The following is a 23,738-nucleotide window of genomic DNA, read 5'->3' on the forward strand; positions in this document are numbered from 1 at the left end:
TGGTAGCTGGCGGTGATCCAAGACTGATTCATTTTTATGAAGGTCAGTCGATCGACCGAGTCGGTGGAGAGGCGCACCCTGTGATCGGTTACAAAGCCTCCAGCAGCACTGAATGTTCGTTCCGAAAGAACGCTGGATGCAGGACAGGCCAGTAGCTCAATTGCATACTGTGCAAGCTCTGGCCAGTGATCCATCCTCAAGACCCAGTAACCCAGAGGATTTTCGGTGGGAAAGGTGTCCAAGTCAGATCTTGCCCCTAGGTATTACTGCACCATGTAAAACAGACGCTGGCGATGGTTGCTGGAAACGATCATACCTTGGGGCTGCGGACTAAAAAATTGTCTGAACACATCTGTAAACGCATTGCACAGACCTTTCTGCAAGGCCTCCAAAAGATGTTTAATCCTCTGCTCCCTCTGCGACGGCAAGATAAGGTCCGCAACCTTACCCTTGTAACGTGGATAAAAGGAGGGTTGCCAGCCAGTATTGATCCCTCTCTCTGATACCACGAATATGAGGATCCTTCCACAGGCTTTGCAGGATCAGGGAGGCCATGCAGCGTAGGTTTGCTGAGGCATTCGGTCTGGATTCCTCTGGGTCACTAAGTACGACATGATCCGCAGCCACCTCCTCCCAGCCACGTACAAATCCATGGGTTTCTTGGTACTGTAAATGATCCCTTAAAGACTGCTGCTGATGTTGAGTGCCAGGCTCCACCTCCATGCTGACACAATCCTCCTCCTCCTCCTTGTCCTCTTCCTGTGTGATCGGTGGGCATGCAGGAACACTGTCTGGATAAAAGGGGCCTTGGGAGGTAAGGAAGTCCTCCTCTTCCTGCCTCTGTTCTGCCTCGAGTGTCCTGTCCATTATTCCACGCAGCGTGTGCTCCAACAGGTGGACAAGGGGGACAGTGTCACTGATGCATGCACTGTCACTGCTCACCATCCTCGTGGCCTCCTCAAATTGTGACAGGACAGTGCATGCATCTCTGATCATGGCCCACTGGCGTGGGGAAAAAACAAGCTCCACTGACCCTGTCCTGGTGCCATAGTCGCACAGGTACTCATTGATGGCCCTCTGCTGCATGTGCAGCTGCTGCAGCATGGCCAGCGTTGAGTTCCACCTGGTGGGCATGTCACAGATTAGGCGGTTCTTGGGCAGTTTAAATTCCTTTTGGAGGTCAGCCAGCCAAGCACTGGCATTATATGACCTGCGGAAATGCACAAGACTTTCCTGGCCTGCCTCAGGACATCCTGTAAGCCCGGGTACCTGCCCAAGAACCGCTGAACCACCAAGTTAAGGACGTGAGCCAAACAGGGCACATGGGTCATTTGTCCCTGCTGGAGGGCGGAGAGGAGGTTGGTGCCATTGTCGCAAACCACCATTCCTGCCTTAAGTTGGCGTGGCGTCAACCACTTCTGAACCTGTCCCTGCAGAGCTGACAGAACCTCTGCCCCAGTGTGGCTCTTGTCCCCCAAGCACACCAGCTCAAGCACCACATGGCATCTTTTGGCCTGCGTACTTGCGTAGCCCCTTGAACGCCTACGGAGCACCGCTGGTTCCGAGGACAAAGCACAGGAAGAGGCCATGGAGGAAGAAGAAGAGGAGGGGATGGAGGAGAGAGGTGTGGCAGAATCACCACTAGTAGAATTTTGGAGGCATGGTGGCGGAACAACCTCCAACACTACTGTACCCTGTCCTGCATCCTTCCCAGCTGCCAGAAGAGTCACCCAGTGCGGTGAAAGATAGGTAACATCCCTGTCCATGCCTGCTGGACCATGAGTCAGTGGTAATATGCACCTTACCGCTGACCACCCTGTCCAGCGAGACCAAGATATTGCCTTCTACATGCCGGTAGAGAGCCGGAATCGCCTTCTGTGAGAAAAAGTGGCGTTTGGGAACCAGCCACTGAGGAACCGCACATTCCACAAACTCACGGAAGGCGGCAGAGTCTACCAACTGAAAAGGCAGCAGTTGAAGTGCTAGCAATTTAACCAAGCTAGCATTCAACCACTGGGCACCGCTGAACCACCAAGTTAAGGACGTGAGCCAAACAGGGCACATGGGTCATTTGTCCCTGCTGGAGGGCGGAGAGGAGGTTGGTGCCATTGTCGCAAACCACCATTCCTGCCTTAAGTTGGCGTGGCGTCAACCACTTCTGAACCTGTCCCTGCAGAGCTGACAGAACCTCTGCCCCAGTGTGGCTCTTGTCCCCCAAGCACACCAGCTCAAGCACCACATGGCATCTTTTGGCCTGCGTACTTGCGTAGCCCCTTGAACGCCTACGGAGCACCGCTGGTTCCGAGGACAAAGCACAGGAAGAGGCCATGGAGGAAGAAGAAGAGGAGGGGATGGAGGAGAGAGGTGTGGCAGAATCACCACTAGTAGAATTTTGGAGGCATGGTGGCGGAACAACCTCCAACACTACTGTACCCTGTCCTGCATCCTTCCCAGCTGCCAGAAGAGTCACCCAGTGCGGTGAAAGATAGGTAACGTCCCTGTCCATGCCTGCTGGACCATGAGTCAGTGGTAATATGCACCTTACCGCTGACCACCCTGTCCAGCGAGACCAAGATATTGCCTTCTACATGCCGGTAGAGAGCCGGAATCGCCTTCTGTGAGAAAAAGTGGCGTTTGGGAACCAGCCACTGAGGAACCGCACATTCCACAAACTCACGGAAGGCGGCAGAGTCTACCAACTGAAAAGGCAGCAGTTGAAGTGCTAGCAATTTAACCAAGCTAGCATTCAACCACTGGGCATGTGGATGAGTGAACTTCTTTTGGCGGTGCAGCAGCTGGGGCAGGAAAATTTGCCTGGTACAATCTGACGTTGGTGTACTGATGGCAGATTGCCCCCAAGTACTTGGCTGTGACACACCTAATTCAACACCTTCATTCCTCTCAGTGCAGGTCTCAAAGAGGACTGAAGGTATAGTGGGGTTGGAGATCCCAGCTGATGAGGAGCAAGGAGAGGTCCTCTTTGTTCTTTTGTGTGGGTCTTTTAGTTACCCTTGCCAACTAACTGCATGGCAGGTCGACATATGTCTGGTCAAGCATGTGGTGCCCAAGCGGGTGATGTTTTGGCCACGCAAGATACGCTTGAGACATATGTTGCAAATAGCAGCGGTGGGATCTGATGCACTCGTCTCAAAAAAGGCCCACACCAAAGAAATTTTGGAATAACGTGCAGAGACAGCAGCGCCCTGCACATGCGGAGCTCTGCGGTGTGATGCAGTCGGGGTGCTGTCCTTAAGCTGGCCCCTGGAGGGCATCCTGTCTCTTTGGTCATGTGCCTCCTCCTCCTCTCTCCTATCAGGCACCCACATGGAGTCAGTGACCTCATCATCCCCTCCCTCCTCATCACTGGAGCAAAGCTGGCAGTATGCTGCAGCTGGGGGAACATGACTGCCAGATTGCTGTCCTTCTTGGGCACCCCCTCTATCTGGGCTCACGTCACTGCCTTCCTCTTGCTGGGTACCATCATCGGAGCCTTCAAAACGCTGGGCATCCTCCTGGAGCATGTACCCAACACTGTGGTCAAACAGTTCGGGGGACTCCTCAGGAGGACATGGTGGGGCTAGGGAAGGAGTGACTGATGCCATTTTGCCAAGGGAAGAGGCCGGGTTGGCAGCTGCTTTGCCAGACAAAGTACCCTGAACCTGGGTGGCAGAGGATGAGGAGGATGAGGACGGCTTGGTCATACACTCTACCAAGTCTTCCGTATGTTGCGGCTCAACGCGGCCAGCTGCCGAAAAAAAGAACAAGCGTGTCCCACGGCCACGTGCTGATGAGGATGCACCGTCTCCATGACCAGCACTGTTGCCTCTAGACTAATATTGCCCTATTTTATTGGCTTGTGACTGTCTGCCTCTCCTTGTTGGCCTTGCAGACATACTAATGGCCTGCAGTGAGATGTAGCTGCACAAAGCTGGGATGTATATATATATTGATACTGCAGCTAGCAGAATCAACTGCCTGCCTATAGTATTATTAGTATGAGAGCACCAGCAGTTGTCTTCAGGTAGCTTTAGGTGCACACTGTGCAGAGGACACAGTACACTAACTGTAAATACTGTAGCTGCCTGCCTGTGGTATTAATAGGAGCAGAACAACAGCAATTGTCTTCAGGTAGCTTTAGGTGCACACTGTGCAGAGGACACAGTACACTAACTGTAAATACTGTAGCTGCCTGCCTGTGGTATTAATAGGATCATAAGAACACCACCAATTTTATTCAGGTAGCTTTAGGTGCACACTGTGCAGAGGACGCACTACATTAACTTATAAATACTACTCTGCCTGCAGTACTAATAGGATCATAAGAACACCACCAATTTTCTTCAGGTAGCTTTAAGTGCACGCTGTGCAGAGGACGCACTACACTAACTTGTAAATACTACAGCTGCCTGTGGTACTAATAGGATCAGAAGAACACCACCAATTTTTTTCAGGTAGCTTTAGATGCACACTGTGCAGAGGACACAGTACACTAACTGTAAATACTGAAGCTGCCTGCCTGTGGTATTAATATAGGATCAGAAGAACACCACCAATTTTATTCAGGTAGCTTTAGGTGCACACTGTGCAGAGGACGCACTACACTAACTGTAAATACTGCAGCTGCCTGCCTGTGGTATTAATATAGGATCAGAAGAACACCACCAATTTTACTCAGGTAGCTTTAGGTGCACACTGTGCAGAGGACACAGTACACTAACTGTAAATACTGTAGCTGCCTGCCTGTGGTATTAATAAAGGATTAGAACACAACCAATTTTCTTCAGGTACTGTAGCTTTAGGTGCACACTGTGCAGAGGACACAGTACACTAACTGTAAATACTGTAGCTGCCTGCCTGTGGTAATAGGAGCAGAACAGCAATTGTCTTCAGCTAGCTTTAGGTGCACACTGTGCAGAGGACACACTACACTAACTTGTAAATACAGCAGCTGCCTGCGGTACTAATAGGATCAGAAGGACGCACTACACTAACTGTAAACACTGTAACTAATAGGACTAATAGGATCAGAAGAACACCAGCAATTTTCTTCAGGTAGCTGTAAATACTGTAAAAAACACCTGCCTGCCTGTCAGTAGGAAGAGAATAACAGGAACGGATATATATATACACAATACACTGTAAGTGCAGCTAACTGACTTGCCTGCCTACTCTATCTAACTTAAATCAAATGACACTGTCTCTCTCTCTCTCTCTCTGTATCTCTCACTGAACGTCAGAACACACTACAGAGGGCCGACGTGCAGGCCTTATATAGTGTGGGGCGTGTACTAAACCCCCTGAGCCATAATTGGCCAAAGCCACCCTGGCCTTGGCCAATTACAGCTCTCTGTACAGACCGCACTGTGATTGGCCAAGCATGCGGGTCATAGTGCATGCTTGGCCAATCATCAGCCAGCAATGCACTGCGATGCTGCAGTGAATTATGGCCCATGATGCGCCACTCGAATTTGGCGCGAACGGCCCATATCGTTCATAATTTAACGAACAAGCGCACATGCGATGTTCGAGTCAAACATGGGTTCGACTCGAACACGAGGCTCATCCCTAGCCTTTACACACACATGAACTTCATCCCAGTCTTATGCCCCGTACACACGGTCGGATTTTCCGATGGAAAATGTCCGATCGGAGCGTGTTGTCGGAAATTCCGACCGTGTGTGGGCTCCATCGGACATTTTCCATCGGATTTTCTGACACACAAAGTTGGAGGTAAAATAAAGAGACAATCAGTGCGAACCAAAATGTGAACTTAATGCAGGCTGAACACTAAGAGGATAACACCAACCTCAATGACAAACAATAAACAGAATAAGTGCAGCGCAAAAAAATATATATAAAGTACAGCACAAAAACATATAAAGAATGGTCTGATCATATATTAAAATAGTTCATTTATAATCCAGAATAGCTTTCTTCTGGGGACACTCGTACACAGCTCAAATCCAGGAAGTGTATATGAAAAAAGATTGTGCTTACCAGAACCAGTTGACCCCTTGGTTATAGGGGGTCAAAAACAGCATGAATGGATCCGTGGCAGAACTGCTGGGCTAGCTGTCATCTACAAAGATCCCCTCAGGTCTGTGGTATGGAGCTGATACACTGCTGTATGTTCTTTCATGTCCACCTAGATGGAGATCTCCATCTAGGTGGACATGAAAGAACATACAGCAGTGTATCAGCTCCATACCACAGACCTGAGGGGATCTTTGTAGATGACAGCTAGCCCAGCAGTTCTGCCACGGATCCATTCATGCTGTTTTTGACCCCCTATAACCAAGGGGTCAACTGGTTCTGGTAAGCACAATCTTTTTTCATATACACTTCCTGGATTTGAGCTGTGTACGAGTGTCCCCAGAAGAAAGCTATTCTGGATTATAAATGAACTATTTTAATATATGATCAGACCATTCTTTATATGTTTTTGTGCTGTACTTTATATATATTTTTTTGCGCTGCACTTATTCTGTTTATTGTTTGACACAAAGTTGGAGAGCAGGAGATAAAATTTTCCAACAACAAAATCCGTTGTCGGAAATTCCGATCGTGTATACACAAATCCGACGGACAAAGTGCCACGCATGCTCAGAATAAATAAAGAGATGAAAGCTATTGGCCACTGCCCCGTTTATAGTCCCGACGTACGTGTTTTACGTCACTGCGTTTAGAACGATCGGATTTTCCGACAACTTTGTGTGACCGTGTGTATGCAAGACAAGTTTGAGCCAACATCCGTCGGAAAAAATCCTAGGATTTTGTTGTCGGAATGTCCGAACAAAGTCCGACCGTGTGTACGGGGCATTAGTCTGTAGGGTTCAATATTGGGTTGGCCCACCCTTTGCCGCTATAACAGCTTCAACTCTTCTGGGAAGGCCGTCCACAAGGTTTAGGAGTGCGTCTATGGGAATGTTTGACCATTATTCCAGAAGCACATTTGTGAGGTCAGGCACTGATGTTGGATGAGAAGGCCTGGCTCACAGTCTTCACTCTAAATCATCCCAAAGGTGTTCTATCGGGTTGCGTTCAGGACTCTGTGCAGGCCTGTCATGTTCCTCCGCCGCTAACTCGCTCGTCCATGTCTTTATGGACCTTGCTTTGTGCACTGGTTCAAATCATTTGGTGGAGGGGGGATTATGGTGTGGGGTTGTATTTCAAGGGTTGAGCTTGGCTCCTTAGTTCCAGTGAAGGGAAATCTTAAGGTGTCAGCATACCAAGACATTTTGGACAATTTCATGCTCCCAATTTTTTGGGAACAGTTTGGGGATTGCCCCTTCCTATTTAAACATGACTGCGCACCAGTGCACAAAGCAAGGTCCATAATAACATGGATGGGTGAGTTTGGGGGTGGAGGAACTTGACCGGCCTGCACAGAGTTCTCACCTCCTAGAACACCTTTGGGATGAATTAGAGCGGAGACTGCAAGCCAGGCCTTCTCATCCAACATCAGTCCCTGACCTTACAAATGCGCTTCTGGAAGAATGGTCAAACATTCCCATAGACACACTCCTAAACCTTGTGGACAGCCTTCCCAGAAGAGTTGAAGCTGTTATAGCTGCAAAGGGTGGGCCAACTCAATATTGAACCCTATAGACTAATGCCCCGTACACACGGTCGGATTTTCCGATGGACAATGTCCGATCGGAGCGTGTTGTCGGAAATTCCGACCATGTGTGGGCGCCATCGGACATTTTCCATCGGATTTTCCGACACACAAAGTTGGACAGCAGGAGATAAAATTTTCCGACAACAAAATCCGATCGCGTCAATTCCGACCGTGTGTGGCCTGTTCCGACACACAAAGTGCCACGCATGCTCAGAAGAAATTCCGACACGGGACAGCTCGTTCTGGTAAACTTTGCGTTCGTAATGGATAAAGCACTTTCGTCACGCTGCAATGTTCAAAATGGTTTAATACAGCGCACTCTCTTCTTCTTTATAATGTGACAAGAATTAAGTCGTTTTGATGCTCATATTCACACACACTTCTCACAAACTTTTTTCGTTACTATTTATCGGGATTCCCTCAATATATTTTGATTTCTCACATCTGACAACATATTTTTTTTTTTTTTTTTTTTACTTTAATGTAGAATCTTTTTTTGTGTTTCTCTTTTTATTTTTTTGGTGATTTTGATTTGTACTCCCGAAAATGTTTGTGTGTTTTTTGTGACAAGTTCCCACAACACCATTGATATGTTGTTCTATTTAATCTGTAGGAGGAGATTGTTTGGTGTTGTTGTCCCTTGTTAATTTCACATTGTACTTTAGAAATGTACCTGAATCCTCACCAACAAACTGTCCTTTTTGGATGAAAACACACACAGGAGAGTAGAATTTACCTAAAAATATTTTATTAAGGGGTCACAACTATAAACAAAGAGGGAGGCAACGCTGGAGAAACTGCAGAAGTGGGCGAAGCCTTGGACTCTCAGGGCAGACATCAATTATTTAAAAGCAAAATTGGTGGCCTGAGGAGTCCATATCTAAGGGAGGGCAGTCTGGTCCAGAAGTCCCAGAGATCCGGAAAGCAGCAGATGACATCTGTGTCCCCAGGCTGTGGTCATACGAGAGACTGCATCTTCTGTCAGACCAGACTGAACCCAGGGCAATCGCTCTTTGGTCTTCCTTCCACGCTTCCTTCCAGCCTTTGGCTGTGGTGGTGGAGTTGTGGCAGCAGGAGGAGGAGGAGGAGGAGGAGGAGGATGGTCCATCTCAATGACATCCGTCTTGGGTGTCAGTTCCCCACTCTCCCCCTTACGAAGGACTTTATAAATCAGGTCCTCAGAAATCTTGCGTTGGCCCTCCTGCATGCCCTGCAATTTGGTGGCAGCCATGCAGGCAAAGGCCTCTTCAGGACTGGGGAAGGCTCTGAGGGACGCCGAAGCCTCCTGGATCAGCCTGTACGCTGAATCCTGCACAGGACTGGGAGTGGCCTTCCTGGCCCTTTTATATGGCAGGCGGAGGGGAGGGACCTGAGACTCAGTCAGGCTGCGACTTGTCCCTGGCTTCTCTTGGCTGACACTTAGCCCCGCCTCTTCCTGGCTGCCACTAATCCCCGCCTCCTCCTGACTGCCACATTCCACAGCCTCCTCCTGGCTGAGGTCTTCCTGTGTATGAAAAAGGGACATAGTTTTAGTATTGTTTTCATCAATCACACACAATTTTCACCTCCTGACTGCTGCAAATTCAATGTTAACAAATATAACAGACTATCCTTCTGAGCCCAGCATTTTGAATTCTTGTCCCAATTTTGGGTGCCCACTACTGTGTATTGATATGTAAAACACTTTCAAGCAGCAATTAGTGATCAATAATAACATCTAGTAAACATCATTTATTTATTGCCTAGAAATCTGTAGAAGAATGCTATACCTGACTCCAGCCTGGCTCCTCCACTTCTTCCTGGCTGGAAGGCCTAGGTTGGACATCAGAAGCCTCAGCTGGTGTGGAAGGAAGCGTGGAAGGAAGAGTAGAGAGGGATTCCCTGACTTCAGTGTGGTCTGACAGAAATCGCAGTCTCTCATAGTACCACAGCCTGGGGACATAAACGTCATCTGCTGAAGCTCCGGACCTCTGGGAATCTGTGACCTTCTTGCGCTCCCTAAGATAAGTGCTCCTCAGGCCACCAATTTTAGCTTTTAAATAAGGGATGGTTGCTGTGGGGACCACCGGCTTCACCAACTCCAGCAGTTTCTCCAGCGCTGCCTGCCTCTTCTGTTTGTGGTTATAGTGGGGGTGTCTGACCTGCCACAGACAGGGCAGCTCTCTGTACTTGTCAATAAACAGGGGCAGGAAATTGTGGTCGTTGAACCCATCCATTTTCTCTGCAAGACACAACACAAGACAAACCCTAATGTCAGGCCAAACTCCCCTAATCTTGTTACAATATAGGCTTCAATTTCGAAGCAGTATAGGCCCAAGTTTAGATCCTACCTTCGTTAGCACGATCAGCGTCTCCGATGCTCCTTCCTCCGCTCACAGATCGTACGTAAGACGCGCGCGTTACGATTTATACACACTGCGCATGCGTATAATTCCGCCCGCCCCTGACGTTCTTTCTATTCTATTCCCCGCCCCTTTTTGTTCGGCGCAGTGGAGGAAGAGCACATGGCGGATAGACAGCAGGTGCGTGCTAATTACAGCAACGAGGAGGAGGAGGAGGAGGAAAGGCCGGAGCCTGAAACGTCCCGGTCCAGAAGGAGATTAAAGGACTCAAATATGTCCTTTGGGGAGATGTTGGAGATGGTGGACATCCTGAAGAAGGCCGACTATGATGGAAAGTATGGGCCTTACCCCAACCACAATGTCCGAAAGGCCAAGATCATGGCGAAAGTGGTCAGGAGTCTGCACCGGAAATTCAGGGTACGACGATCGAAAGATCAGCTCAGGAAGCGGTGGTCGGACCTGAAATTACGAGAACATGAGCAGTACAGAAAGATCCGGAGAGTGCTGCAAAAAAGTAAGTAGTTGTGCTGTGTTCCTATTGTTCTTGTGTTTATTATGTTCGTGCTGCTCCATGTGCTTTTAGGAACTGTTGTACAGTTTAAAATGGCAACTTTCAGGTTCATGGGCACATTATTCGTTCGGATCACACATTTTTTTTTCGGACTATAAAATACCATTGTTTAGCCCATATGCATTTGGCCACCATTTTGAGGCCCTATACTTGTCTTCAAAGAATTGAGTTGTGTAGATGGCTTTGTTACTAGAATGAAATGCAAATTAGATTCTGTGTAAGGAGAGGACACTGAGCAGCTGTTTTCACATCTGGACACTGGAGCACTAGTGTGGGACCCCAGAACACCCTTTTTATTAGGGGGGCCACACAGGTGCTCCAGTGTATACTATAGGGGGGTCTCCATCTGTGAAGCTTGTACAAAACAGGTAAAGTATTGCAGCTTGACAAAGGACACTAAAAAAGCTACATCTTGGAACTCTGCTAAAATAGACAATTGTATCCCACTTCCAAGCAATGTTTCATCTTTAGAGTTCTGCCATCAAATATCTGTGTGCTAATTATACCATTTTTGTTTTACATAGGGGAGAAAAGACTCGGAGGACACCCCTCATCCGAGGAGACCAGAGCCCCCCCCCCCCCCTGGAAGAAGGGGAAATCCCCCCAACACAAGATGAGCAGGAGGATGAAGACGTGGTGGAACTAGTCACCACAACAGGTGAGTGTCTGCGACCACAGGCTCAGATAAGAGATGGATGGCGGCATTTTTTTTAGACCTAATTTATTTTGGGTTTCCTTTCTTTTTAGGTGATCGTGAGGTTGTGGATGAAGATCCTTTCACATCCGAAAGTGCCCAGATCCTGATCGGGGAGATCATGGGGTGTAATTTACAATTGGAAAACATCAAGCAAAACATCAATGATGTTATTCCAAAATATAAAAACATCATTGATGTTTTGGGGCGAGTTTAAAGCCCCTCAAAATCACTTTCTTCTTTTGTCTGCTACAATGTGCGAAATGTTTTTGTGATTTTTCCCAAAGCCAAATTTGGAGGATGCACACAGTGTGCCAACATGTGCTATCTGCCATCACGGGAGATCAATGGACGCGTTTTGGGGGTGCAACCCCTTCCTCAATAATAAAGTAACGGTGAGGAAGGGCTTTCTCCCCAAAAACACGTCCCTTCATCCCCCGTGATGGCAGATAGCACATGTTGACATTGGGAAATTTGTGTGCATCTTCCAAATTTGGCTTTTCCAGGGGTGATTTCCCCCCATCTGAACGCAATATCAAACACAGTTCCTAAATACTCATGTCTGATATTGCCTTCAAGTTCTACCAAATGTGAACTTTGTAAGATCAAGATTTGTGTCTTTCTTGTGGGTTTTACACAGGCCTGTTTTCTATAAAATGCACATTTTGATTTTGGATAATGACACCACAAAAATTGGTATACAACAAACATGTCGGTTTGTCAGAAAAACCTTTGGTAAATGCACATGTGATTGTGCTGGTATTAAAAAGATTGTTCATCAAGAATGTGTGGATTATTGTCTCAACGCTACAACACTTTTGGGGTGATGTAATTGTTGTTTGATGAGAAAATGGGGGTAATTTCCTAAGGGCAAATCCACTTTGCACTACAAGTGCAGTTTCAGTGCAGTTGCAAGTGCACTTGTAGTGAAAAGTGTCTTTGCATTTAGTAAATAACAGCCAACAGTGCTTTGTATAAGGTTACACAATCACGACATTTTCTGGACTCCACACATTTCTGTCAGGGTCAGCTAAAACAAAACACAAGCAGTAAATGTCCACAAAGAAGAGCCTGGGGGGAGATGCCTGTCGAGAACTTGAGGTCCTGCAGGCTTCTCCCTGTCGCCAAATACCGCAGGGTAGCGACGAGCCTCTGCTCCGGAGTGATGGCTTGCCTCATGCAGGTATCCTGCCTGCTGATATAGGGGGTCAGCGAAGCCAACAAACGGTGAAATACGGGGTCAGTCATCCTGAGAAAATTCCTGAAATCACCAGGATTATTCTCACGGATCTCACGGAGCAAAGGCATATGACAGAACTGGTCACGCTGAAGCAACCAATTCTTGGTCCATGAACTCCTCCCCGCCCTGTTCATGGACTGGGCTTGTGTCAAGGTCAGGACCCCAACACCAAGCCCCCGCACAGCACGAACTGTACGAGGAGTACGCATACGAAACATGGCTAGAAAACGGTCGGCTGCTCAGAACGAAGTAACAGAACGCACTGAAGAACAGCAAGGCCTGTGAAGAGCGACCTGAAAAACAGCAACGAGCGGACAAGATCGCACAGAAAACTCCGATACGAACTGACTGCACGCACTGAAGAGCAAATACAAACCCACAAGCACAAACTGAACGGCAGAAAACGATCTGAAAGCCACGAGTCTGAAAAAGCGCGAATCGTCTCTCACCAAACTTTTACTAACACGAGATTAGCAAAAGGAGCCCAAAGGGTGCTGCGCTTGGTTCTGAACCGGCCTTTTCTAGTCTCGTCGTACGTGGTGTACGTGACCGCGTGGTTGTCGATCGGAAATTCCGACAACTTTGTGCGACCGTGTGTAGGCAAAACAAGTTTGAGCCAACATCCGTCGGAAAAAATCCTAGGATTTTGTTGTCGGAATGTCCGAACAAAGTCCGACCGTGTGTACGGGGCATACGACTGGGATGCCATTAGTTAGTTCATCTGCGTGTAAAGGCCGGTGTCACAATACTTTTGGTAATATAGTGTATATGTGAAGCGCTGCGTACGTTTATAGTGCTATATAAAGTACCTGTAGTAAATAAGTAGCAGTAGCAAAATATAACTGGGCAGGGCTAATACCATTCTTCTAATTTCAGTCCACAAACTCAATGTGTGCAGTCAGCCGACAACAGGACTTAGGAGATAAATACATTTCTGGCAGGATCAACAGGCATCTTCCTCTACTTGCAGGAACCTTTAAAGTGATAAAACATGGGAAATGTGTACAAACTGTACCTGAAATGTTGGAGATCTCTCCTTCTGGACATGGGACGCACTGATAGCAGCATTTATGGATGGAAGATGCTAATTTTTTTCTGCTGCCAGGCAAACAGGGATCTGAACACCGAGATACCGGAGCCTGAAATCAGATATTATTATTATAATGTAAATGTCCATCATTTCTCATGAGGCTATACAAACTAAGTGTTACAAATAGGAATGGCATCCATTCAGGGGTCGGTATTTTGTGGGTTTTCATTCATTTGTGGTGTTTATTGATTTCTGTTGTATGTTGATAGGGCCTCTATTTTGGATATATTACGGCTCCCCTATGTACCAATAAACCATTAATGTACTACTTTTCCAGAAATAAAAAAGCTTTATATTTATCTTACACACCCCTTACCTCAGTGTCCAGCTGGATGTATAAAAACATTTCTCCATAACTTCCTGGACAGACCTTGGGATGTGACCCTGGAAGGAGTTTACCAGCTGACCTCATTAGTACACACCCTGCATCATCTACCCTCCTACTCCAGCACATCACTACCACCCTTCATCAGGTGCATGGTTTTCCTATACAATCAGCGAATACCATTGTCACTAAATACACAGCCATAGAACGTTCATTTGGCAGAGTGTGCATGAGCTGAGTGATCAGATAACAGCCTATGTGGATAGAGCTGTAATATTCCTCTCCCTGTTAGGTATGGAGATGAGTAAGGGGAACATGGCCCCCACCCACCTCCATACCATTGCAGGGAGGAAGCGACATCGTTTTTTTTTTTCAAACAACATTTTTTTTTTTATTGCATTTTTGTGTAAATATGAGATCTGAGGTCTTTTTGACTCCAGATCTCATATTTAAGAGGTCCTGTCATGCTTTTTTTTCTATTACAAGGGATGTTTACATTTCTTGTAATAGGAATAAAAGTGACACCATTTTTTTTAAAGAACAGTGTAAAAAAAAAAAAAAAAAGTAAAATAAATGAGAAAAAAAACCATACATTTTTTAACGCGCCCGTCCCGCCGAGCTCATGTGCGGAAAACGAACGCATACGTGAGTAGCGCCCGCATATGAAAATGGTGTTGAAACCACACATGTGAGGTATCATCGCAATCGTTAGTGCGAGAGCAATAATTCTAGCCCTAGACCTCCTCTGTAACTCTAAACATGCAACCTGTAAAAAATTTTAAACGTCGCATATGGAGAGTTTTAAGGATAAAAGTTTGTTGCCATTCCACGAGCGGTGCAATTTTGAAGCGTGACATGTTGGTTATCAATTTACTCGGCGTAAAATCATCTTTCACAATATAAAAAAAATGGACTAACTTTACTGTTGTCTTATTTTTTTTTAGCAAAAAAGTGTATTTTTTCCCAAAAAAAGTGCGCTTGTAAGACCGCTGTGCAAATATGGTGTGACAGAAAGTATTGCAACATGCCATAAATCTATCCCCTATTTTGTAAACGCTATAACTTTTGCGCAAACCAATCAATATACGCTTATTGCGATTTTCAAACGTCACTTCCACCCATAGCTCTTAAAGGAGCTTTTTTTATTTTATTTATTGCATTTTACTGTAAATATGAGATCTGACGTCTTTTTGACCCCAGATCTCATATTTAACCACTCGCTGCCCACCCACCATCATGACAGCCTCCCAGAATGACCCTGGGGACACGCATCGTGGCGATCGCGGCCACACTGTGTTGCTAGGACACGGCAGGACCCTGATTGGTATAAAGAGCCGCGGCCACGGCTGTGGCTCTTTAACCATGTGATCGGCTGTGTCCAATCACAGCCGGTCACATGTAAACACGGAGATGCCGGTAATCGGCACTCCTCGCCTCACACTGACAGAGTGTGTTGAGAGGAGAGCTGACCAGCGGCATCTCTTCACAGGGGGACATCTAGGCATGTAATCAGGGCACTGATCATCAGTGCCCTGATTACAATTAAGTGTCCACCAATGCCAGCAATGATTGCCCACCGCTGCCAGCAATCAGTGCCAACCAGTGCCCACAATTGCCACCAATCTGTGCCCACAAGTGCCAGCAATCAGTGGCCATTAGTGAAGCCAGTCAGTGCTGGCTATCAGTGCTGCCCATCAATGCCCATCATTGCTGCCCATCAATGCTCATCACTGCTGCCTATCAATGCCCATTGGTGATGCCTATCTGTGCCCATCAGTGACGCCTATCTGTGCCCAGTGCCACCCATCAGTGCTGCCTATCAGTGCCACCTATCAGTGCCCATGAGTGCGGCATATTCGTGCCTCCTCATCAGTGCCACCTAATCGCCGCCTCATCCGTGCCCATAAGTGCCACCTCATCAGTGCCCATCAGTGCAGCCTGTCAGGGCCCATCAGTGCCGCCTCATCAGCACCCATCAGTGAAGTAGAAAAATTACTTATTTACAAAATTTACTGAGAGAAATTAAGAAAAACTTTTTTTTTCAAAATTTTTGGTCTTTTTTTATTTTTTCTATTTGTGTGAAGAAAAATATAAGAAAATCATATGGTTACAGTGTAGCATGACTGCGCAATTGTCATTCAAAGTGTGACAGCGCTGAAAGCTGAAAAATTGCCCGGGCAGGAAAGGGGTGTAAGTGCCCTGTATTGAGGTGGTTAAGAGGTCCTGTCATGCTTTTTTTTCTATTACAAGGGATGTCTACATTCCTTGTAATAGGAATAAAAGTGAGCCATTTTTTTTTTTAAACCACCTCAATACAATGCATTTTCGCCCCCTTCCTGCCCAAGCCATTTTCCAGCTTTCAGCGCTGTCGCATTTTGAATGAGAATTGCGCGGTCATACAACACTGTACCCAAATGAAATTGTTATCATTTTTCCCCACAAATAGAGCTTTCTTTTAGTGGTATTTGATCACCTCTGCGGTTTTTATTTTTTGCGCTATAAACAAAAGAATAGTGACAAGTTTTTAAAAAAAAAACAATAATTTTTACCTTTTGCGATAATAAATATCCATTTTTTTTTCTTTAAAACAAATTTTTTCTCAGTTTAGGCTATAATATGTAATATTAATATTAATATTAATATGTATTCTTGTACATATTTTTGGTAAAAAAAATCGCAATAAGCGTATATAGATTGGTTTGCGCAAAAGTTATAGAGTCTACAAAATAGGGGATAGATTTATAACATTTTAATTTTTTTACTAGTAATAGCGGCGATCTGCGATTTTTATCGTGACTGCGATATTGCGGCGGACACATTGGACACTTTTGACACATATTTGGGACCATTCACATTTATACAGCGATCCGTGCTATAAAAATGCATTGATTACTGTATAAATGTGACAGGCAGGGAAGGGGTTAACACTAGGTGGTGATCGAGGGGTTAACTGTGTTGCTAGGGAGTGATTCTAACTGTAGGGGGCGGGGACACACTAGGGGAGGAGACCGATCGGTGTTCCTCTGTACTGGGAACACACCATCGGTCTCCTCTCCTCTGACAGGACCGTGGATCTGTGTGTTTACACACACAGATCCACGGTCCTGCTGTGTTACCGGTAATCGCGGGTGCCTGGCGGACATCGCGGCCGCCGGGCATGCGCACCAGGTGCCTAGTGACACGGCGCGTGCGCGATCGCCGGCGGCGGTGCGCGTGCGCCCCCTGGTGGCCTAGGAAAGCGAGGCCATCATATGACGCCCGCCCGCCACGAGAGCTGCGCCGCCTGGCCGTCAATTGACGGCCAGCAGTCGGCAAGCAGTTAAAGACAGTGTAAAAAAAAAGAAAGTAAAATAAATAAGAAAAAAATTTAAAGCGTCCCTGACGATGTGCATGCGCACGAAATGCGTAGGGAGGAGCACTACACGCTGACGTCATGCCGCCACATCTGGGCTCTGGAGTGGCAGCCATCTTGATATGTCCACCCGGCTTGTGTATTATTGTCTCCACATGGATATTTATGCTGTGTATTTTACTTAACTTCCAATAAATATTACACTAGTGTACTACTTTTGGGCTCCTTGTGGTGAGCTCAGTGGTGCCTGGTGAAGTTTTAGGATGGGGGGCCCAATACCCCACCCTTCCTTTTGACCCCTCCCACTTCTAAAAAGCCACACCCCTTATAGAATAAACCCACTCTGTCCCCTGTATTCCACCCATAGTGTCAGTAGTATTCAGCTCAGCATCACAGGACAGAGTATACAGTGCAGCATCACAGGACAGAGTATACAGCGCAGCCTCACAGGACAGAGTATACAGCTCAGTCTCACAGGACAGAGTATACAGCTCAGCCTCACAGCACAGAGTATACAGCACAGCCTCACAGGACAGAGTATACAGCACAGCCTCACAGGACAGAGTATACAGCTCAGCCTCACAGGACATATAATATACAGCGCAGCCTCACAGGACAGAGTATAAAGCGCAGCCTCAGAGGACAGAGTATACAGCTCAGCCTCAGAGGACAGATTATACAGCTCAGCCTCACAGGACAGGGTATAAAGCTCAGCCTCACAGGACAGGGTATACAGCGCAGCCTCAGAGGACAGATTATACAGCTCAGCCTCACAGGACAGGGTATAAAGCTCAGCCTCACAGGACAGGGTATACAGCGCAGCCTCACAGGACACAGTATACAGCACAGCCTCACACGACATATAGTATACAGCACAGCCTCACAGGACAGAGTATACAGCTCAGCCTCACAGGACAGAGTATACAGCGCAGCCTCACAGGACAGATTATACAGCTCAGCCTCACAGGACAGGGTATAAAGCTCAGCCTCACAGGACAGAGTATACAGCGCAGCCTCACAGGACACAGTATACAGCACAGCCTCACAGGACATATAGAATACAGCGCAGCCTCACAGGACAGAGTATACAGCGCAGCCTCACAGGACAGAGTATACAGCACAGCCTCACAGGACCCAGTATACAGTACAGCCTCACAGGACATATAGTATACAGCTCAGCCTCACAGGACAGAGCATAAAGCTCAGCCTCACAGAACAGGGTATACAGCTCAGCCTCACAGGACAGAGTATAAAGTGCAGCCTCACAGGACAGGGTATACAGCGCAGACTCACAGGACATATAGTATACAGCTCAGTCTCACATGACATATAGTATACAGCACAGCCTCACAGGACAGGGTATAAAGTGCAGCCTCACAGGACATATAGTATACAGCGCAGCCTCACAGAACAGAGTATACAGCTCAGCCTCACAGGACAGGGTATACAACGCAGCCTCACAGGGCAAAATATACAGTGCAGCCTCACAGGACAGAGTATACAGTACAGCCTCACAGGACAGAGTATTCAGCGCAGCCTCACAGGACATATAGTAAACTGCACAGCCTCACAGGACATAAAATATACAGCTTAGCCTCACATGACAGAGTATACAGCACAGCCTCACAGGACATATAGTATACAGCACAGCCTCACAGGACATATAGTATACAGCTCAGCCTCACAGGACATATAGTATACAGCACAGCCTCATAGGACATAGCATAAAACGCAGCCTCACAGGACATATAGTATACAGCACAGCCTCACAGGACAGAGTATACATACAGCTCAGCCTCACAGGACAGAGTATACAGCGCAGCCTCACTGGACAGAGTATACAGCTCAGCCTCACAGGACATATAGTATACAGCACAGCCTCATAGGACATAGCATAAAACGCAGCCTCACAGGACATATAGTATACAGCACAGCCTCACAGGACAGAGTATACATACAGCTCAGCCTCACAGGACAGAGTATACAGCGCAGCCTCACTGGACAGAGTATGCAGTGCAGCCTCACAGGACAGAGTATACAGCGCAGCCACACAGGGCAGAGTATACAGCACAGCCTCACAGGACATATAGTATACAGCGCAGCCTCACAGGACAGAGTATACAGCTCAGCCTCACAGGACATATAGTATACAGCGCAGCCTCACAGGACAGAGTATAAAGCGCAGCCTCACAGGACAGAGTATACAGCTCAGCCTCACAGGACAGGGTATACAGCGCAGCCTCACAGGACAGAGTATACAGCACAGCTTCACAGGACAGAGTATTAGGCGCAGCCTCACAGGACAGAGTATACAGCTTAGCATCACAGGACAGAGTATACAGCTGACTCTCACAGGAAAGAGTACACAGCTTTGCCTCACAGTACAGAGTATACAGCTTTGCGTCACAGGATAGAGTATACAGCTTAGCCTCACAGGACAGAGTATACAGCACAGCCTCAAAGGACAGAGTATACAGCACAGCCTCACAGGACAGAGTGTACAGCTCAGCCTCACAGGACAGAGTATGCTGCGCAGCCTCACAGGACAGAGTATACAGCGTAGCCTCACAGGACAGGGTATACAGCTTATCCTCACAGGACTGGGTATACAGCTCAGCCTCACAGGACATAGTATACAGAACAGCCCCACAGGACAGGGTATACAGCACAGCCTCACAGTACAGGTATACAGCACAGCCTCACAGGACAGGGTATACAATGCAGCCTCACAGGACAGGGTATACAGCTCAGCCTCACAGGACAGAGTATACAGCTCAGCTTCACAGTACAGAGTATACAGCACAGCCCCACAGGACAGGGTATACAGCACAGCCTCACAGGACAGGGTATACAATGCAGCCTCACAGTACAGGGTATACAGCTCAGCCGTACAGGACAGAGTATACAGCACAGCCTCACAGGACATATGGTATACAGCTCAGCCTCACAGGACATATAGTATACAGCAAAGCCTCATAGGACAGAGTATAAAACGCAGCCTCACAGGACATATAGTGTACAGCACAGCCTCACAGGACATATAGAATACAGCGCAGCCTCACAGGACAGAGTATACAGCGCAGCTTCACAGGACAGAGTATACAGCACAGCCTCACAGGACCCAGTATACAGTACAGCCTCACAGGACATATAGTATACAGCTCAGCCCTCAGCCTCACAGGACAGAGCATAAAGCTCAGCCTCACAGAACAGGGTATACAGCTCAGCCTCACAGGACAGAGTATAAAGTGCAGCCTCACAGGACAGGGTATACAGCGCAGACTCACAGGACATATAGTATACAGCTCAGTCTCACATGACATATAGTATACAGCACAGCCTCACAGGACAGGGTATAAAGTGCAGCCTCACAGGACATATAGTATACAGCGCAGCCTCACAAAACAGAGTATACAGCTCAGCCTCACAGGACAGGGTATACAACGCAGCCTCACAGGGCAGAATATACAGTGCAGCCTCACAGGACAGAGTATACAGTACAGCCTCACAGGACAGAGTATTCAGCGCAGCCTCACAGGACAGAGTATTCAGCGCAGCCTCACAGGACATATAGTAAACTGCACAGCCTCACAGGACATAAAATATACAGCTTAGCCTCACATGACAGAGTATACAGCACAGCCTCACAGGACAGAGTATAAAGCACAGCCTCACAGGACATATAGTATACAGCACAGCCTCACAGGACATATAGTATACAGCTTAGCCTCACAGGACATATAGTATACAGCACAGCCTCATAGGACATAGTATAAAACGCAGCCTCACAGGACATATAGTATACAGCACAGCCTCACAGGACAGAGTATACATACAGCTCAGCCTCACAGGACAGAGTATACAGCGCAGCCACACAGGGCAGAGTATACAGCACAGCCTCACAGGACATATAGTATACAGCGCAGCCTCACAGGACAGAGTATACAGCTCAGCCTCACAGGACATATAGTATACAGCGCAGCCTCACAGGACAGAGTATAAAGCGCAGCCTCACAGGACAGAGTATACAGCTCAGCCTCACAGGACAGGGTATACAGCGCAGCCTCACAGGACAGAGTATACAGCACAGCTTCACAGGACAGATTATTCAGCGCAGCCTCACAGGACAGAGTATACAGCTTAGCATCACAGGACAGAGTATACAGCTGACTCTCACAGGAAAGAGTACACAGCTTTGCCTCACAGTACAGAGTATACAGCTTTGCGTCACAGGATAGAGTATACAGCTTAGCCTCACAGGACAGAGTATACAGCAAATGTCAGGAAAGTCCTGTCAGTATCAGACGCCCTGTGCGGGCAGTCGCACGCATGCGCACGCGCACCAGGCGGGCTATTTAAACTGATCTGTCACATGAGAATCTTGCTGTCTGCTCTACAGCGTTACGTGTGCACTTCCTGAGAACACTTCCTGTTTCCTGTACTAGACCCGGCTTGTTCCTGATTATCCTAGCTGTCTGCCTGCATCTGATCCCGGCTTGTCTCCGACCATCCCTGCTTTCTGCCTGCATCCGACCCCGGCTTGTCTGACCACTCTTCTGCCTGACCCTTTGGCTCATCTACAGTCCGCTTGGCTATCGATCCGGCTTGTCTGACCTTCCAGTCTGCTGCACCAGTGTTCCAGTCTGCTGTCCTGTGTGTTCCAGCCTGCTATCCAGTTCCAGTCTGCTGTGTAGTTCCAGTCTGCTGCACCAGTGTTCCAGTCTGCTGTCCTGTGTGTTCCAGCCTGCTATCCAGTTCCAGTCTGCTGTGTGGTTCCAGTCTGCTGCATCAGTGTTCCAGTCTGCTGTCCTGTGTGTTCCAGCCTGCTATCCAGTTCCAGTCTGCTGCACCAGTGTTCCAGTCTACCTACCAGATCAGCTTAATCTCCACTGCACAGTGTTTCCAGAGTTCCAGACCTACCTCCTGCTGTTGATCCTGCCAGGCACTCGTGCCACTCCTGACTCTTGTGCTTCCTGTATACCCTACCAGGGCCCTCGAGTCGGAGCTGCAAGAGAGGCCATCCCCTGCAAGTCGGGCTCGTCCACAAGGTACGTGACAGTAGCAGACAGCCATGACCAAGCCAGAGCAGGGAGCCTCTCCTATGGAAGAACTTTGTATGCACCTGGCCGGCCTTACACAGGCTGTTAAGAGTCTCCAGGAAGGATATACACGTCTGGAAGAACGGGTCCAAGTACTGTCTGGTCCCACTGAGACCCAGGGATCTTCTCTGCCATCTACCTCTGCTAGCAGTACTACTTCCCCTACAGTAGTGATGCTGCCCCCTGAACCAAGGGTTCCCACTCCTGAAAAGTTTTCTGGAGATCGAAGTAAATTCAGGGCATTCCGGAATGCATGCGAACTGTACTTCGCCCTTCAACCTCGCACCTTCTCGCTTGAAGCCACCAAAGTAGGTTTTGTGATCTCACTACTCCTGGGTGACCCCCAAACATGGGCTCACCGCCTTCTGGAACTGAAAGCCGAGGTGTTGACCAATTTAACCACCTTCTTTTATGCAATGGCCCAGCTATATGAGGACTCACAGCTTTCTGCAACCGCAGAAGCCGCCCTGCACACCCTTCAACAAGGGCGTAGGGCAGTAGAGGACTACGTTGCGGAATTCCGCCGATGGAGTGCAGACACGGACTGGAATGACGCTGCCCTCCGCTACCAGTTCCGTATGGGACTTTCCGACCCTTTAAAAGATGAACTGGCCAGAGTGGGAATTCCTCTGACTCTGGATGCCTTGATTAATCTTGCCATACAGATCGACCGACGGTTGAAGAAGCGAAGAGCAGAAAGAGGTGCTGGGCCTACTCGCCCAACCTGGATGTTGCCTAGGGTCCCCAGCTATACCCATCCTGCACCCACCTCTAGTCCTGCTGTTTCACCTGATACCTCTGAGCCCATGCAACTTGGAGTCCTCCGCCCATCTCTCACGACGGAGGAACGCCAACGTCGCCGGGCTAACAACCTGTGCCTGTACTGCGGGGAACCCGGACACTATGTCAGGAACTGTCCTAACAAACTCCGTAAGTGCCTGTCTGTCTCCTCTGGTGATGTGACTGCTTGGCCTAAGACTTCCGCTCACTTGACTCTTTCTATATCTTTGCAGCTCCCAGGAAAGACTTTACAGGTTCCCGCTATCATTGATTCCGGGGCTTGCAGCTGCTTCTTGGACTCATCCTTTGCAGCTAAACACCAGATCCCACTGCGTTACAAGGCCCATGGACTCTCTATTCATCTGGCCGACGGGTCTGCAATAAAATCTGGGCCGGTTATACAAGAATCCGCTCCCCTTCCAGTCACCATCTTCAACTTGCACCAAGAACTGCTTCGCCTGGACATCATCACTTCTCCTTTATTTCCTATTATTCTTGGCATGCCGTGGCTACAAGCCCATAACCCTACTATCAACTGGGTCACAGGAGAAATTACGTTTTCCTCTCAGTACTGTCAACAGTTCTGCACTTTGAAGGACTCTGGTGAATCCCCTGCTCTGTTAT

The 23,738-nt window shown here is 47.9% G+C and overlaps 1 protein-coding gene across 1 annotated transcript in view; it reads right to left on the reverse strand.

Moving 5' to 3' along the window:
• Positions 1–23,738, reverse strand: part of LOC141128478 (vomeronasal type-2 receptor 26-like) — a 148,357-nt gene that overhangs the window by 45,072 nt on the left and 79,547 nt on the right. The window contains exon 6 of the mRNA XM_073615787.1: positions 13,484–13,607. Within this exon, the coding sequence (XP_073471888.1) occupies positions 13,484–13,607 (124 nt within the window). The remainder of the gene's footprint in view (positions 1–13,483; positions 13,608–23,738) is intronic.

Source organism: Aquarana catesbeiana, linkage group LG01, assembly GCF_042186555.1.
Source record: "Aquarana catesbeiana isolate 2022-GZ linkage group LG01, ASM4218655v1, whole genome shotgun sequence".
Taxonomy (NCBI): Eukaryota; Metazoa; Chordata; class Amphibia; order Anura; family Ranidae; genus Aquarana; species Aquarana catesbeiana.